This window comes from Glycine max, chromosome 2, assembly GCF_000004515.6.
Source record: "Glycine max cultivar Williams 82 chromosome 2, Glycine_max_v4.0, whole genome shotgun sequence".
Lineage (NCBI taxonomy): Eukaryota > Viridiplantae > Streptophyta > Magnoliopsida > Fabales > Fabaceae > Glycine > Glycine max.
In genome coordinates, this window is record NC_016089.4 from 20,129,836 (window position 1) to 20,149,649 (window position 19,814).

General features: G+C 35.2%; 1 protein-coding gene across 1 annotated transcript; it reads right to left on the reverse strand.

Moving 5' to 3' along the window:
* Positions 1–4,618: 4,618 nt before the first annotated feature.
* On the reverse strand, positions 4,619–19,464 carry LOC102660011 (uncharacterized). Its single transcript, XM_006575834.1, has 10 exons — positions 19,291–19,464; positions 6,984–7,015; positions 6,746–6,905; positions 6,392–6,655; positions 6,211–6,292; positions 6,051–6,141; positions 5,578–5,763; positions 5,384–5,504; positions 4,808–4,879; positions 4,619–4,714 (listed from the first exon to the last, which is right to left on the reverse strand). The coding sequence occupies exons 1-10, from the start codon at positions 19,462–19,464 to the stop codon at positions 4,619–4,621; spliced, it is 1,278 nt and encodes a 425-aa protein (XP_006575897.1).
* Positions 19,465–19,814: the final 350 nt, after the last annotated feature.

Here is a 19,814-nt window from a genome sequence, read left to right on the forward strand (position 1 = left end):
ATGGTACCACATTGCATGTAGGCTTGAGTCTTAGCATAATTGTCTCATGCGCCTGCTAATTGTTAATTATGAAATTGAGGTGTTATTATGTCTTGATCAGAACGTGTGATTCTTGTGTAATGTGATTGATGATTGAAAAGTGTGATTGATGGATGAAAAGTGAATTTTGAATGACAAAGTGATGAAATAATGTGAGATATGCTTAGTAAATTGTATTTGGCTACTATATGTTGTTTTGTTTCTCTCTAGTAGTTAGGAATGTGATAACTCACTCCCGGTTTGCTGTTTGTGTTTGGATCCTGTGATGATCTTGAACCTTGTGTTCGGGGGAGCAGATGGCTAGGTGAAGTGCTTAAAGGAACCTTGTGCTGAAGGACGTCGGGACACAATGCTCTAATAGGATGTGACAGTGAGGCATAAGTTTTATATTAATTACATAATGTTAGTCTATTTTATTTTATCTCACTGATTTAACAAAATATTTTTGTAAATTTTGACGGCCTTGTTTCGAGCCAAATATATTTTTAATAAGTTTTAATTGACAATAGTGAAGTGAATGTGAACCTTTTATCCGTGTGAATTTGGTTACCGATATTTTTTTATATATTTTATTTATTTATATGTCGGGGTAGAGGGTGTCACAATTGGAAAACCAAAAATTCTCCAAGTAGCTTTACATGGAGAAATATATCTGACATAAAAAAATTCATAATTAAAAAAATTAATTAAAGAAACAATGAGTAACTTAAGTATACATCTTGAATTAATATTACCTGCAATCCACATATTCTTTAATCTCATCATTTTGACTGATAGCATTCTCAAGTGTACCATTTGCATCATGAATAACAACAACAGTGACTCTGTCATAACCTTTGTTTATATATTTAAATAGATATTTAATGGAAGTATTTTGATTACACCATTCAATATTTATATGTGCTTGGTATTTCCTCAGCAATTTTGCATTGTAAGGTACTATATATCTATTATCAATAATTACTCCATTCTTTGAAATGGTACGACCATCATTTCTTCTACGATAGATTGGATAGCCATTTGAATCTAAAACAGTTTGAGGGTGAAACATTTTAGGGTAAAAACGGTTACACTTGCCTTCTTTCATACATGGAGACTTAGATTGGAGAATTCCATATGGCCCATGTACCCTATGATTTTGGACTAATGTATAGAGTTCAGGGTCATTTTCATGTGAAGGAATTTCTGCTGATATTATCTGGTCAATGTCATCTGAAGATGGATATTTATTATTTGGGTGTAAGAATAGCAATAAATGCATATGAGGAAGTCCTCTTTTTTCAAATTCAATTGTGTGCATATTTGCAATTGTTAGCTGATTGTATTAATAGTGCAACAGTAATATAGAAATTCTGTATAGTTGTATCATATCAGGGAAAAATGAAAAGCAATAAACAAATGTGTAACTTTAAGAAGCATATTAATGGCAAACTCATATGCAACTACTTTTCCAAGCAGGTGTTTTTTTGTTAAGTCAAAAAGCATCTGTTCATACTTCAATCTGAAAAACACGTGAGATAAGATCCGGTCTATCTGTTGCTTTTAGATTCGAAGGTGCAAGTACTCTACAGATTTCAGGCCAATTTGGATTACAGGTTAAAGTAATAAAAATATTTGGAAAACCCACATGGCTTCATATTGCCATACTATCAAAGTAAAGTTGGTCCATATAACATGGACTGCCAACAAAGGTTGGCGGCAAAATCACTTTTTTTCCTTTAGAAGAGTCTTTACTGCTTCTAGCATCCAATGATGTTTGTAAACTACAATACTTGTCAACTCTAAGTTTTTTTTTATTGTTCCTAATGTAGCTAAGTCTTTCAGACTCAACCATTGTGTATGCTTCAACAATGAATTGTTGGAATAGTTTTCTAGAATGCAACAAAGTTTGTGCTTCATTTGATCTGGACTATAGTCTATAAGCAAACCACTCTCTCATCGTTAGACGATTTCTCTTCCTTTTTCTGCTGCTAGGTGTACAACGGTGAAGTATATCAGGTCTATATCCATCTTCACCATAAAGGGTATTGGAGCCCTAGATAACTAGAGTGTAATTCATGGATTCTTTGTAATTCTCCATTTTGAGTTTCAACAATAATATCCCTTCTTGAGTCTGGATCAAAATCATCAACAATCAGAGCAGCAACTTCAGAAACATTTGGGAGATTGTATGTACGACCATCTTTCTCACGTGCAGCTATCAATCTCAATTTTACATTATCGACTTGACTATCTGCCAATTTGTCCCTGGCCATTCTAAAACTTTTTGCATGGACATTGTACTCATCCAGCATTTGACTTAAAGTTGAAACAATCTCTGGTTGAATTTCAACATGTTGACTGCAAAAAACAATATAAAAATACATCCATTGGTGTCACAAAACATGCTTTCCAAATTAGAATTCTTCATATTTGATAATAAAAGAAACAAAAGAAGTACTACCTCATTGTATTATTTCTATTTTCAACTTCATTCTGCGTATCAAAGATATACAATTGTGAAAATTTTGGTTGCTTTCCAAGCATTGGTAATAAGTTGCCTATTTGATGGCATGGTTGACCCTGAATTCTAATTGTAGGAGGTCCTCTACTTTCATTAATTGATTTGTCTAGCTTAATACCAGCAGACTTAAAGGCAAAAATCATGTTGTATGTCTGTATGTTACACTGATAATTTTTACTATCACTTGTTTTACCATCAAACATAAGTCGTTCAAGATATTTCGGTGGACTTTGTAATAACGAAAGCTCAACTTTCCCATCTCCACAACATAAGCTGAATTTTGGACTTGTTGTATTTCTATCTTTTGAAATTCTTTCATCATACAACATTTTTGCATTGCAATGTCTACATTCCATGGCCTGATCACCCAAGTCAGAATAGCCTGAAATTGTCTAATGAGATAGTGGAATTTAATTTAAAGGATATCAGTTGATATCATTAACGTTATATCAAAGCTATAATTATTACCTTCAGTATCGATTGCAGGTTCATTACTATTGGATTCACAATTTTCATCGTCAGACAAAGAATTAAAATCAGATGCTGTAACAATTTACGTTAGATATCATAGATATAATTAAAATTTGGGCAAAAAAGTGAGTAAGGATTTTCTATCATCATACCTTGTGGAGATTCAGAATTTATATCTTCTAATGAATCAGTTGTCATGACTTAAGAATAGAGACAAATTAAGTCAAGTTGAACAGACTAATGTTTTTCTAAAAGAAAACATCTTATTTATAATTCTCACTATGACATTGTATATCTTTTAGAGGTCAAGAATTTAGAACGCAATTTACAACAAAGGATGGAATATTTTGTAAATTAATAAAGAAATGTTAATTGACATCAAGCAAGAGATGCCAAATATGAAATGCCGGTTTGGGGGATTAAATGTGATTAGACATTTTTATATAATGGATTTCATAATTAATTAACAGATTTATTTTGGCATCCAAAAGTACAGCTAAAGATTCATGGGTAAATTTTAATAAACAAATCTTAATTGACATAAAGCAAGAGATGGGAAATATCAAATCTGCGTTTGCTAGATTAAATGTGATTAGACATTTTGACAGTTATCATTGTAATAAAAAAGAAAATTGAGCATCAAATTGAAATTACAACACAAAACTACAACTAAAGATGCAGGGTAGAGAAAGATAAAAAAGAAAATTTAACATTAAATTGAAATTACAACACAAAACTACAACTAAAGATGCAGGGTAGAGAAAACTTTGATATCAAATGCTGTCCAATCTCTCTTTGACTGATCAATGTGTCATATTTGCAATTCTCATCTCTAATAGAATCGAAATAATCCTTGCCTTGAATCTCTCCTCACTTAGTACTGATTATACTAAATTTCCAAATTAGTTGTGCAATAGCAATTTCCTATTTTACTGATTCTAATGACTTATCATTAATATTTGAGTAGTAAAAAAACTGAGTTTTTAATTAGTAAATGTCATTTTAGTTCATGTGTAATTCCTTAAAAAAAAACCTTAATTCATGAGTTATCTGGACTTGTTAACATTTATCAGCATTCTTGTATTGAATGGAAATAATCCTTGTATTCAATTTGTCTTTATCAGTTATCTTGACTCGTTAACATTCATCAGCATCCTTGTATTGAATCGAAACAATGCTTGTATTCAATGTCTCTTTGATTACCACTGAGCAGAGGACAAAAAATTAATTCATCAGCTAACTTGAATTAATTACATTCATTAAGATTTTGACAACAACAATCCACATATTGGAATTTCATCACAGGGTTAACAAATAGAGTAATGCAAAGTCCCAAAAAACTACTGTTTCATTTAATCAAAGAGGGAAAAACCAGTTTTGTTTGCAACTTCAAAATCTATTTAACAAAAATTAATGTTCCAACAACGTCCTCCATGCAAAGAGTTCAAAAACCACAAAAACTGCGATGGGGTAAATAGTACAATTTGACCATACGATCATCAAAAAACATCCAAGGCAACATGTCAACAACATAATTCATTCAGGCAGAGAATGCTTGGCTAATTTGTTCGAGGAAACTTCAGCAGGTGAAATCTAAAAGTTTTTTCATTCATTATCCAACTCATCGGAAGATACGCGCTTAGTTGGTGTCAATGGAATCCTGAGAAGAGGGTCATGATCCCCGGTAACAGACACAGATTGCTGCATAAAATATTAGTTGATTAGTAAGCTAAATTTTGTTGACATCATCCAAAAATACACCAGCAAAAACACACAATGACAACCCCAACTTACAGATTCAAGCTCTGTAGGCTCACTTGAGCCAAGCATTGACCGATCATGATCAACGGTAATGGACATAGATTGCTACATAAAATATTGATTGATGAGTCAGCTAAATTTTGTTGCCATCATTGCAACATACACCAAGAAAAACAGAGAAAGACAATGTTAGCTCATAGATTCAAGCTCTGTAGGATCGGTCGACTCAAGTATTGAATTCTCGATCTTGCAACATGGCTACATGATATATGAATCGACAGTTAAAAAACAAATGGAATATATGCATACACTCACAATAACTAAAATAGATTTGACAAAACACAACCTCACTATCGAGAATCATATCTAGCACAACATTGATTAAGTCTGATTCATCTGAATATTTAAGAACAACAAAATTCCCGAACCTTGGTTGCACCTTCACTTTGAATGCAAGGAAACAACCCAATAGCTTATCTAGTGCTTGAGGAGAGGCATTTAAATCAACATCCCTATCCTTGCGCAGAAAAAGAAGAATGAAAATCGATAGCAAGGTAACAAATGTTTAGTGTAAATTAAAACACATTGCATGACAATACAATAACATACTTCTATTTTGAGCCTGTTGACTTCATCCGCTGACTGACCAATTAACTGTGCACTTTCACGATCCCAGATCAAAAATTTGGTTTGTTCACCCTTGTGATTAACCATCACCTCAACCCGATACCTGCCAATATAGATACCAGCATAAGAAAAAGTAGTTGATGAACGTCATACTAATTAAACAGTGAATCAATCACCTTAGTACAGGTTGATCATTCTCTTTGCCACACAGACATGTGAACGGCACAGTTTGCATGTCAGCTTTTTTATAACATTGACCCCAAGCCAGATAACACCATGAATAGTTGTCCATCACTATAGTTGTAATCTTGGAGACAGTAACACAAACAAACTCCTGTTTGAAGAAACTGACATTAGATTTTCTACAAAGAAAAGCTAAAAATGAATAAGAACATCACCTCTGAATTGGCATTAATCTGAGAGATATTTTTTACTTCAGTCTTTGACAAAAATGCATCTTTTGATGATAATTGAGATGACCCTGAAACCTATGAACTCCCTTGTCCAATAGGCGCCAAAATTGATCTAATCTCGATCCCTAAATCTAAAAGGCTATAACAATACAACAAATGCAAAATCCCAACAAACATTACTTACATATTTAACAATTTGAAATTACAATCACATAACTAACACATTGCCAAAATACCTCTCTCTAAATTCTTGAATTTCCAGCACGAGGTCATTGATCATGAGTTTAGACGCCTTGAAAGAATTACTGATGGATGCCGGATATGATCCTACAGATTAGACCCAAAAAAATGTAATCTAGTAAGCATGGAAATTGAGAAATCTAACATTACACTGACCCTGTGCTTCCTTAATCCTAGCATGAGTCAAGAGAATAACGATCGGCTTTTCATCTTCAATATCATTCAAATAAGACAAAAACTATAAGCAGTAATTTTCCCAGAGTGTACAGGATAGCACCTGTCCATAAGCAAGTCAATCAAAATCAATCCACAAATTGCAAACAACGATCTTACCAACCAAGAGTCCAATTTTAAAATGACCAGCAATGACACTGAAAAAATCAACAAATCTGAATTTCCTAAAATGTAACTGTTCCATATCACATTGCCTAACAACAGTAACTCCAGTAAAACATAATTTATATTCATGATCACAAACTCTGAATTTCCCATCATTCTTGATAACTTTAAAATTATGGATCACATAAGTCAAATTTTCTTTCAAATTAGCCTTGCGAGACTTCAGCTGATCCTGCTTGCAAACAACATGGATTTCATATCCCTACAATATAGAAAGCATATAAATACCTCATTGAATGACCATTAATATAATAACATAATTTATAATTTTAAAAAACCACCAAAAACGTACATCAGAATCAACAACCACCATTTCGGCTTGTTCAGTCTTTCCGGGAATCCCAATGAACCAAAGATAAGTGATCCTTACAAAAAGCTTAAGAGCTTCCCTTGATCCATCTATCAATTTTATTTTATCAGCAACACATGCCATAACTTTATAATCACAAACCCTGAACAACAACTCCAAGAAAAACAGAACATTAGTTAAAAACCAAGCATATAGTCAAACGGCGAAAAAACTAAACTACCACCTCAACCACTGCAAACCAAAGCTAACAGCCTGTCACCAACAAAACAAAGAAGAAAATTCACAAAACATACATAAGACCATAATAAACTCCATATAAATCAGTAAAAATAAACATGTGGACAAAACATCTGCCCATGTGACTAAACAGAATTAACATATAAGAATCCATTAACACCAAAGTTAACAAACCATGCAAAAAACAACCATCCTCAAGTTAAACCTCAACTTCTCTCAGCCAAACCCAAACTTGGGTACAAAAGTATAATTTTCATTTGTCACACTCAAAACTAATAGCCAAACAAAGGCAAACTATAAAACAAACTACTCAACCAAAGAATCCGCAATATGAATATTACCTTAGCTTCTCCCAATCAAACTCAGCAAAACTAAACTGCAAAATAAAATTGTCAACCAAAGAAAAACTGTAAAATCACAGTCATGCACAATAGAAAAATTAGACAAAGACATTCAACAAAAAAAACATTACCTTTTGTTCTCACAACCAACCGAACACCAGAGCTAAACCAAACTGGGAAACAAAAAGGAAAATCACAATTATGCACAACATAAAAGTTAGAAAACAAACGACCAAACAAACAAACAGTTTTCCTCTGTAACTTGAAAATGAAACAAACTGTAAAACAAACCTCTCAAGCAAAGAATGCACAACATGAACATTACCTTAGCTTCTCCCAATCAACCTCAGCAAAACTAAACTGCAAAAGAAACTTCTCAACCAAAGAAAAAAATGTAAAATCACAGCTATGCATAATAGAAAAATTAGACAAAGACATTCAACAAAAAAAACATTAGCTTTTCTTCTCACAACCAACCGAACAACAGAGCTAAACCAAACTGGGAAACAAACGAAAATGACACAACAACAACCAACGACATTGCACAAAACCCCCAAACCACGTGCCCAATCAAAGAGTGGAAGCTAGCTTAGCCATTAAACACATGGCACAAAAATTCCTTGCTGATAAAAAAATTAACACGTAAACCACTTGCTTAACACGTAAACCACTTGCTGATAAAAAAATTAACACGTATAGCACCCACGTGTAGAAGCTCAGGACAAACCAAAAACCCATCAAAATGACAATAAACCCAGTGAAAGGGACAGGTGCCAATTTTCTAAGAAGGGTCACACCAGTAATTTTCCTATGCTTCTCTTTTATAATATAGGAGCCATGCACAACATAAAAGTTCTGAAAACAAACGACCAACCAAACAAATAGTTTTGCTCTCAAACTGAAAACTGAAACAAACAAAAATGACACAACAACGGCCAACACCATTCTGCAAAACACCCAAACCACCTATCCAATCAAACAATGCAAGCTAGCTTATCCATCAGACACATGGCACAACAGTTCCTTTTTGAGGAAAAAAACAAACACGTAAACCACAGGTGTGCTGCACCCGAAGAAGAAAACAAAAGGACAGCAAAATCAGAACAAACCCAGCAAAAGAGAAACGAAAGCTAAAACACACATGCACAACATAAACATTACCTTTTCTTCTCACAGTCAAACCCAGCAACGGAGGAAAAGCAAACCCCAAAAGAAACTTGTCAACCAAAGAAAAACTGTAAAATCACAGCCATGCACAATATAAAAGTTAGTAAACAAAGCACCAAAGAAGAAAAACAGCGAAAAAGACTAACACACATACAAACTGAAACCAAACCGAATGCAAAGATATTAAACAATAAAACAGAACAACCCCAACAACAAAACAAAACCAAACTGGAAAACAAAAACGAAAATCATAGACATACACATAAAAGTTAGAAAAGAAACGACCAAGGCCGAGCCTCACACCTTCAAATCCAGATTTGTTTTCAAACTTGAAAAAGAAACAAACCAAAATGACACAACAACAACCCATGGGATTGCACAAAACCCCCAAACCACGTGCCCAATCAAAGAGTGGAAGCTACCTTAGCCATCAGGCACATGGAACAAAAATTCCTTGCTGATCAAAACAATTAACACGTAAACCACTTGCTGATAAAAAATCAACACGTAAAGCACCCACGTGTAGAAGCTCAGAACAAACCAAAAACACATCAAAATGACAATAAACCCAGCAAAAGGGACAGGTGCCAATTTTCTAAGAAGGGTCACACCAGTAATTTTCTTGGGGTTCTCTTTTATAATAAAGAATATAGATGAAGTGAGATAAACTAATTACGCTTGATTCATATTTAATTTAATCTTTTACCGATGTAGCCCTTAATGAAAATCGATCCTTATGGAAAGTGTAATTAAGATTCATTCAAGCAACGACATTTCGCAATAGCCCATGGAAGAATTTGAAGGTCTGGTCCTTTTTCAAAAAAAAAATGAAATTGAAAGCTTGTTATCCTCATATTTCATAACACTTTTGAAACATTCCAAATTTGTATATTTTTCCTCCCTAGAGCAGTAGTTATTCATTTTGGCCTCATTTCTTGCTACATACATAATGAAATGAGTGAGTGCTAATCTAGTAATACAGGAAGGGAGTTTGTGATCCATATTGCAAACTAGTAAGGATTTTTTATTGAACTTGGTGAGGTAATCCCTGATTAAAAATTGTCTTGCCTCCAAATTTGAAGGGAACTTATGTGAATATTGTCATGACCCATTTTTGAACCTTGATCAACACACATACTACAATTTTGTTAGACTGACAAGCCTGATAATAAAATCCTATAAAAAATCTAACAAAATCTCCCCTCAAAACATAAAGCAAATTACATTTGCACTCCCAAGTTTAAAACTTATTAAAGGCATATTTCCTCTTTATTTTACCCTATGCAAAACCTTTCAACTTTTACAACTCCATTACACTACACTCTTATCCCCTACTTCCTAACAGTGTTAATTTTGTTCAACGAAAGTACATCACATGTTTCTTTAATTAAATTATAGGATACCTATGCCCTTGTCATCATCACATCACATGTTAAAAGAACACCAAATCAACCACAGTACAACATGAAATCAAGATATATTTAGATTCAAACACAACACCAAACCAACAACACCAAATCAAGTTCAATAGATTTAGAATTAAAAATAGAAAATTTGATGTATGGTTTGTGATTGAGGTCGTACCCGAATCAAATAAACATTAAAATGCAGTAACTAGGAAGTGATCCTAGGTCGTTTCCCAATGAGCAATGATAAACCAAATGTTCATAATAGATAGTAGGAAAATAGTAACGAATTGGGGCAGGGGGTTGTTTGCTTTTGTAAATTAAACCGCGAATAGATGTGAACTCAAAAATAGCAGAATTAAAACACGTTGCTTCCCCTTGATTCACAAGCAAGTCTCTTATCCTAGGTTACGAGAGTTTATCCTTTATCAGTTCAACCACTTAATCCAACCCAAAATTAAATTACTAAGCAAAATTTAACATAAGACATTCATTATGTGTTTAAGCAACACATACACCAATTACTCATGAACGATCATTAAGCATGAACATAAATTAAGCGCAGAGACAATTAATTAAGCACTAAGCATGCATGAATTAATAGCAACAAATATAGAGTAATTGGTGAAGAGGAAAAACTAAGCAGAATTTAATAGTAATAATAAAACCTCAAAGAGAGCTGTGCTTGATCCTCAAGAGAAAACAACACTGGAGACTTAGCCTTCCATTAATCAATAGAGAACGAAATTTTATTGCTAACTAATCTATGAAAGGTTCTATCTATTTCAGGATCAAAGGGTTGTAAATCACCTGGATTGCCCCTAGTCATGCACTATAGGCAGCAAATAATGTGTTTCTCAACAAGCACCTAACAAGGGGGGTAAAACTACAACTATACTCAAACGATATCAAAATGAGCTGAAATTTTGTGAGGAACACCCTAAAATCATGAAAAGATAGCACAAAATGTTTCAAACAAAAATTCAAAGTCTAACTATGGAAACTGCCTAAGGAAAGTTTAGAAAAATAGAATAATAAAACTTGAAAAATAAAAAAAACTTAGTAAATAGGCGAATTTGGCTAGTTAGAGACCTCAACCGAGCTCTGCTAGGTTGCCACAATATGGGAAATTTTTTTCTACCCGAAATACATATATAATAATAGTCGTTCTGATACCCAGAGCAAAAGTTATGGCTATTTTAAGTTTTGCTAAAAATAAGTTCTCAAATTTTTTTGAATCTCTCAAATCCAGCCACACCAAGTGTTCCTGGTATTTTTCAAACAAAATATGAGTCAAAAGAACTTCCCACACAAAAATTCAGCAAAAAATAACAACCCTAACTATCAAAACAGAAATCGCCAATTAAATTGTAAACAACCGTCGCTAATGTAATGCTGTGTGAACAGTAACGCAGAATCAACCTCTAAACTATTCACAACAAAACAATAAACTGAAACAGGAAAAGTGCTGAACAAGGGGTACTACTAAATTGAAAAACAGAACATGAAATAAAATAGAAAACCACACTAACACAACATGAACACATTAAACAAAAGAAGTAAAAGTAAAACAACTAAACATAAAACACGAATAACTAGTTATTATGAACCTTTGGCCCACTGCTCCCCGGCAACGGTGCCAACGAGCAATGATAAACCAAATGCTCATAACAAATAGTAGGAAAATAGTAATGAATTGGGGGGGGGGGGTGGTTGTTTGCTTTTGTAAATTAAATAGCGAATAGATGTGAATTCAAAAATAGCAGAATTAAAACACGTTGCTTCCCCTTGATTCACAAGCAAGTCTCTTATCCTAGGTTATGAGAGTTTATCCTTTATCAGTTCAACAACTTAATCCAACCCTAAATTAAATTACTAAGCGAAATTAAACATAAGGCATTCATTATGTGATTAAGCAACACATATACCAATTAATCATGAACGATCATTAAGGATGAATGTAAATTAAGCACAGAGACAATTAATCAAACACTAAGCATGCATGAATTAATAGCAACAAATACAAAGTAATTGGTGAAGAGGAAAAATTGAGCAGAATTTAATAGCAATAATAGAACCTCAAAGAGAGCTGTGCTTGATCCTCAAGAGAAAACAACACTGGAGACTTAGCCTTCCATTAATCAATAGAGAACAAAATTTTATTGCTAAAACGAAAAGTAACAACTGGAATTGCAAAACAAAAAAGTGTCTAAAAGAAGAAGAAAGCCTAAAACTAAAAACAAAAGAGGAGAGAGAGAGTAGAGAGGAGAAAGAGAGAGAGAGGGGGGGCCTAAACTAGAACCTTGGTGCTGTTATATAGTTTTCCAGCCCCAAAGGTTACAAATCTATTTTAAATCCAAGCCTATAAATAAAATAAAATCAAATCTAGATAAGATAAGATAAGATCTAGATGAAATAATATCTAGATGAGATCAAATCTAAATAATATCTAGATAAGATAAAATTTTGTAGAATAAAATAGTCTGTCATCTTCAAGTCCAAACCCAATTCTGGATTCAAGTCCAATCCTTCATTAATTCCTGAAATTAGATTAAAAACATCAAATTAGCTTAATGAGCCCAAATAATAAAACGGCCTAATTAATTTGACAATTAAGACTAATCAGTAATTAAAATGGTGCAAAAAGGGTTAAAAAATAGGAGAAAATAATGGCACATAGTTTGTCCTTAAGTAGAAAAGCCATTTTGGTCACAACCGTAGTCCCTCTCTCCATAGACGCCGCATCACCACAGGACATCATTTTTGGCACGATGACAACAACTTGCACAAAGGAGGATAGGGGTTGCTTGTCATTCTCCCTAATGCTAGACGGAGAGAGTCACTTAGAGAGCATGTAATCACAGTTCCTCCATGGCAAAACGTGCATCCCTTTCTTCTTCAAACTTTACTTCACCGCTTCTGAAACAATCACCATGATCTGCAGTTGCCTCTCCAGTTTCCCAACAAAGACAAATGACAATGGTTGAAGCATCGCTTTTATGTTCCCATTGAAGTACCTTGCTTGGGAACAAGACTAGTTTTTGTTGTCCTGGCTTCAATCAATAATTTTCGGCGAGGTGCCTTCGCAATTAATTGGTTGCAGAACTATCTGGCACCTTTGGGATAAGCTTCACTCTCATTTCCAATCCATGATTGGTGTGAAAACACATCAACTCAAAACCAAGCTTTGTAATGTTGCTTTGGAAAATAGGTCAATGTTTGAATATTTGCTTTGTATTCAGTAGCTTGTAAATTCTCTTGATTCGATTGGTGTGTCAATTGCTTTGGAAGAGAAACTTGATGTTATCATTGAAGGGCTTCCTGAGGAATATGAGTTAGCTATGTCACTTGAAATAACAACAATCACACTAGAAGGGGTGGGGGGGATTGAATAGTGTGCTAATAAAAGACAATGAACTTTTACAACATTTGACGTAGATATATATATATATATATATATATATATATATATATATATATATATATATATATATAAAAGAAAGATAGGTCGTCTGTTGAAGAGAAAAACATATTTTAATAAGGACAAGTTTGATCATCCAGAGACTTAATAACAAAGAGTTCTGTTTTTAAAAAATAGTTTTTCAAATAACCACTTGGTATTGAAGAAGCGACAAAGAGTATTAATAGAATGCTCAATAAACCACAAAGAAGATAAGTAGAAACACTTGGTTTATACTGGTTCACTCAACTTGAGTTACGTCCAATTATCCTTCATGCAACAATAAAGGTTTCTACTAATTAAAACTTTATTACAAAACAAGTATTCTAACCTACCACTTCTAGCTTTACAAGTATACTTAATACCACTTGTAGCACTTTCTTAGACTCCCCCTAAATCTAAGAAACCCAAGTATTGTTTAACACTAAGTCACTCTTGGCTTTCACTAACAATAGTGTCGCAACCTAGCCTTTGGCGGGAGGGCGACGCGAGGGCTCACGGGTGCGTCTTCCATGGGAGGAAGATGCGCGAAGTCGCCACCAATGTTTATTCAAGGAAAACGTCGGAAAAACCGGAAAGGTGTGGTCTATGAACTTTAAGTGTGAAAGGTTCGGGAGTTGTATTTACGCATCGGGAAGGTATTAGCACCCCACGCGTCCATCACAAAGGATGGCAGCCTTTAATCGAGTGTGCAAAGATGTCTTCAAATTGTTTTATTTTCCCTTTTTTACGTTTTTATGTCTTTTTATGCCTTTTTGTATTTTTTTATCTTTTTGTGGTTGACAAGGGTGTTTCCCTTGCTCCTACGTATTCCTCAATAGTGATAAGGAAATCATACCTACATAGTTCTTTCAAAAGGGGCGAATCAAGTGATTCTTTTTACTTGGAAGGGGGTCATTTAAGGCGTTGGACCTTAAAATGATCCATTTTACTTGGTGAGAAAGCTAAGGTGTTGGACCTCTAACCATCTCACGAGGTCGACAAAAGAGGGGCTTTTGCTCCTACGTATCCTCCATCGAAGAGGAAATCAGACCTACGTAGTTCTCGCAAAAGCGGTAAAGTTACATGTTGATTTTATGCTTTTGAACAGTCCATGTTAACCGATAAAAGCAAAGAGGATCGTTTAAGGCGTTGGACCTTAAAACGGTTTTTAGTGTTTTTTTGCGAACAAAGCTTGATTTGTGAGATGATTTTAGCCTTAGTTTCACTTTGGTTATTAGTCAATTGATCCAAGGAAACTTCCAAAAAAAAAATGTCCGATTGATTTTTTAGATTATTTTATTCAAAGATATTTTGATTATTTTATTATTATTTTTCCTTTTTTGTTTTAACCGAGATTACAACGTGAATGATCGGTTAGATTTTGTTTTAACAGTGATTAAACGAGATTACAACACAAATGATAGGTTGAAATTCATTTTATCAATTATTAGGTGAGAAAACGGCGTAAATAAACGGTTAAAGCACGTTGAAAACGAAAGAAAAGAAAACTGAAAGTAAGCGAAATTAAAGTGAAAGTACACAAAACAAGTAGGGACCACTAAGGGTGCATAAAATGAATTGAAAGATTCGATTTTGGGAACTTACCGGTTGAAGACCGAAGAACGATGAAGAACGAACGAAGAACGGTGAAGAACGATGAAGAATTTTCACAGAATCGCTTACGGAAGCGTTACGGAAGCACTTCGACTCGATTTTTCTTCACGAAAACGTTTTTTTGCCCAAAATAGCCGAAATGCATAGCTAAGGGGTGATGCGTATTTTTTGAAACAGCCCCCCTCCTCTATTTATAGAGAAAAAGAGAGGTGCTTGCCGCCCAGAGGCTTAATGAAGAAGATTTCTAAGCGCACCCAAATTACTAAGTTCACCCCCCTTTTCGTATTTTACGGAAAAGTTACGGAAGTGTTTCGGATTTGATTTCCATCTTTTTTTCTCTTCCCTTTCACCAATGTTGAGTGAAATATGCTTACCCAAGGTTTTCGGAAATTTTACGGAAGCATTACGGAAGCCCCGTAAACCATTTTTCAAAAACGTGGAGGAGCTTGTCGCCCAATTGCTTCCTCATTAAGCAACCCAACTTCCAAAATGTTTCGGAAGGGCCTAGACTCGAATTTCTATTTACACCCCTATCTTGATAAGTTCACCCCCCCCATTTTTGTGTTTTTGGCTGTTTTCTTTCCGAAATCTCATGAAACTTTACGGATTCCGTAACGACATCCATTTTCTTTCTGGAATGTTGGGAAACTTTATAGATTACGCAACAATGCTCTTTTTGACTTCCAGAATGTTGCAGAACTTTACGGATTGCGCAACAATGTTTCTTTTTTACTTCCAGAATGTTGCGGAACTTTACGAATTACCTAACGATGGGGGTTAAGTACCTCAAGGCGGTCAAGCGAAGGTTGCATGCCACCAAACAATGGTCCCCAGACGAAATTAGGGTATGATAGTTGCCCCTCTTTACTTACCTTTTATCGGAGATAGGAGGAAAGTAAATATAAGACATTGATTTCATCCGTCTCAGCCTTTTTCGTAATTAATCTATGATGATTCCCGAAGGCCTTCCTTTGCCCATCATGGGGATTTAATTGATCTTAATTACCATAGTTCCAACCAAAACGATTTGAAATAATTGACTCCCGTCTCTCCTTCTTTTTCTCTGAACAACATAGAACCAAAAATAACATAATATACACGTATACACATTTTTTGGTGAAGGAACCGATTGGGAAAATAACAAAAACTGTATTTTCCCCTCACCGGGGGCTCCGTACTTGATAACGGAGGATGCATGAACACCGCTAGGCAAACAATTCATGGGACTCCAGACTCAATGATGGAGGATGCATGAACAACGCTAGACAATCAATTCATGGGGCTCCAGACTTGATGGTGGAGGATGCATGAACAACGCTAGGCAATCAATTTATGGGGCTCCGGACTCAATGGTGGAGGCTGCACGAACAACGCTAGGCAATCAATTCGTGGGGCTCCGGACTTGATGGTGGAGGATGCATGAATAGCGCTAGGCAATCAATTCATGGGGCTCCAGACTTGATGGTGGAGGATGCATGAACAACGCTAGGCAATCAATTCATGGGGCTCCACACTTGATGATGCAGGATGCACGAACAACGCTAGGCAATCAATTCGTGGGGCTCCAGACTTGATGGTGGAGGATGCATGAACAGCGCTAGGCAATCAATTCGTGGGGCTCCGGACTTGATGGTGGAGGATGCATGAACAGCGCTAGGCAATCAATTCATGGGGCTCCGGACTTGATGATGGAGGATGCACGAACAGCGCTAGGCAATCAATTCGTGGGGCTCCGGACTTGATGGTGGAGGATGCATGAACAGTGCTAAGCAATCAATTCATAGGGCTCCAGACTTGATTGTCTCTGGATGGTGAAGAAAAAAAGATGCGGGACCAAATGGTTCCCCCTCACGTCATCGGGCCCGCTGCCTCTGGATGACAAAGGTGCAGATGACCATAATTTGTCTTTGTGTGTCAACGAGCTCGCTTGCCTCTGGTTGACAAAAGGTGCAGGACCATAAGGTTCCCCCGCATGTCACCAGACTCTTGGGTCACGGTAACAAAGGTGGGGTGGTCGACAAAAGCACGGTTTTTGCTCCTACGTATCCTCAATTTGTGATGAGGAACTCAGACCTACGTAGTTCTTGATAATTGTGAGACTAAAATTGTCTCTACTAGAAGATGTTGACATCTCCGGAAAGGGTGCTTTTTGGTGGGAAATTTGGCTTTGAGTGTTTTGGCCTTTTCCTTTTCTATATTTGTTTAGTGCGGGGGGAAAAAGCCACTAGTGCACAGGATTTTTGTTGGCGATCAAGGGGAGAAGACCACCTCAAGTCATGGTTTTCTTTCTTTTCTTATTTACTTGTGACAATTCCGTATTGTTCAGATATTTTCTCTGTAGAAGCAAAGTTTCATGGTGAATGTGATTCAAAGGTGTTTTGATGATAACAATGATGACAACAAAAGATGATGCCAAAGGTGATGAACAAAAAGCTTAGAGATCAAAGAACAAGTCAAGAGTTCAAGAAAAGAATCAAGAAGAATTCAAGACTCAAGAAGAAAGCCTAGAATCAAGAATCAAGATTCAAGGTTCAAGATCAAGATTCAAGACTCAAGATTCAAGAATGAAGAGAAGACTCAATCAACATAAGTATTAAAAAGTTTTTTAAAACCTTGAATAGCACATGAATTTTTGACAAAACCCTTTACCAAAGAGTTTTTACTCTCTGGTAATCGATTACCAGATTATTATAATCGATTACCAGTAGCAAAATTGTTTTGAAAAAGTTTTCAAGTTGAATTTACAACGTTCCAATTATTTTCAAAAAGCTGTAATCGATTACAATGTTTTGGTAATCGATTACCAGTGCCTTTGAACGTTGAAATTCAAATTCAAATGTGAAGAGTCACATCCTTTCACACAAAAGCTTTGTGTAATCGATTACACTAATTTGGTAATCGATTACCAGTGATTGTTTCTGAATAAATCAAAAGATGTAACTCTTCAAAAGGTTTTTGACTTTTTCAAATTGGTTTTAAGTTTTTCTAAAAGTTATAACTCTTCTAAATGGTTGTCTTGACCAGACATGAAGAGTCTATAAAAGCAAGGCTTTCATTTGCTTTTAAATATATTTTTTTTACACTTATTCAACAATCCTTTACAAGCCCTGAATCTCTTTGAACTTCTTCTTTGTACCAAAAGCTTTCTGAAGTTTTCTGGTTTTCCAAACCTTGAAAACTTGTGCTATTCATCTTTTCATTCTCTTCTCCCTTTGCCAAAAAGAATTCTAACCGATCGTTCACGCTATAACCTCGGTTAAACCAAAAAAAGTAAAATAATAATAAAATAATCAAAATATCTTGAAAAATAATAATAAAATAATCAAAATATCTTTGAATAAAATAATAAAAAAAATCAATCGGACGTTTTTCTTTGGAAGTTTCCTTGAATGAATTGATTAATAACCAAAGTGAAACTAAGACTAAAATCAACTCACAAATCAAGTTTTTTTCCGAAAAATCACTAAAAACCGTTTTAAGGTCCAACGCCTTAAACGGTCCTCTTTGCTTTTATCGGTTAACATGGACCGTTCAAAAGCATAAAATCAACATGTGACTTTACCGCTTTTGCAAGAACTACGTAGGTCTGATTTCCTCATCGCAATTGAGGATACGTAGGAGCAAAAGCCCCGCTTTTGTCGACCACCCCAAGAGATCGTTAATGGTCCAAATGCCTTAACGTTTCTCTCCTTTCAAAAACAAGAGATCGTTAATTGTCCAAAGCCTTGACGTTTCTCATCTTTCAAAATCAAAAGACCGTTTAATGGTCCAAAACCTTAAATGACCTTTTGTTCAATAAAAACATATTTTACAAAAAAGAAAAAAAACAACTTAACCAAACACTTTGTTCCGAAAGAACTACGTAGGTCTGATTTTCTCATCCCAAATTGAGGAATACGTAGGAGCAAAGGGAAACACCCTTGTCGACCACAAAAAAGAAAAAATATAAAAAAGGTATAAAGGATATAAGGACATAAAAGGGAACGTAAAAAATCAAAGTCATGTTTGCACATTCAATTAAAGGCTGCCGTCCCTTGGGACGGACGTGTGGGGTGCTAATACCTTCCCCGTACGTAAATACAACTCCCGAACCTTTCACTTAAAAAGTTCGTAGATCGCGTCTTTTCCGGTTTTTCCGACGTTTTCCTCAAATAAACGTTGGTGGCGACTCCGCGCGTATTCCTTTCGTGGAACACGCATCCCGCGAGTCACGCGTCGCCCTCCCGCCGAAGGGTAGGTTGTGACACTAGGGATACTATTTGGTGTGTTTTTCTTGTCTTTGCACTTCTAAAGGTTACACCAAGCTTCTGTTGGAGAGACCTCTATTGAGGAACGAACTCGCTGCTGAGTGCCAAGTGCAAGCCAATGTGGAGGCATCTTGATAATATTTGGTTGTATTGAATAATTCCATTGTGGAAAAGGAAGATGAACTATTGCATTTTTTGGTGGATCCTTAAAGGCCTTAGATGGCGTGTGCTCATAGTCATACTTCATCCTTGTATACGATTGAACACTAATGCTTTCCCTTTCAATAATTTCAATAGAAATAAATTCAGATTATGGGGTTTTAGGTGTAGGATTACCATTAATGAATGCTAGAGGAAATCTCTGAGCATCTTTTAAGGGTTCCTTTAGAGTATCCCTTTTGAACTTGTCTAGATGGTGTAGAAGCATATGTTATATGAAGTTTTGATGATGCCAAAGATAAGCGCTTCTCAAGTTTAATCCAAGTCAAGAACTCAGAAATTCAAGAAAAATGATGAATTTAGTCCTTAGAATCTTAGAAAGCATTCCTTAATTGATGATGCACAAGTTTGGCCAAAGGATATTTTACAAAAGTTTTT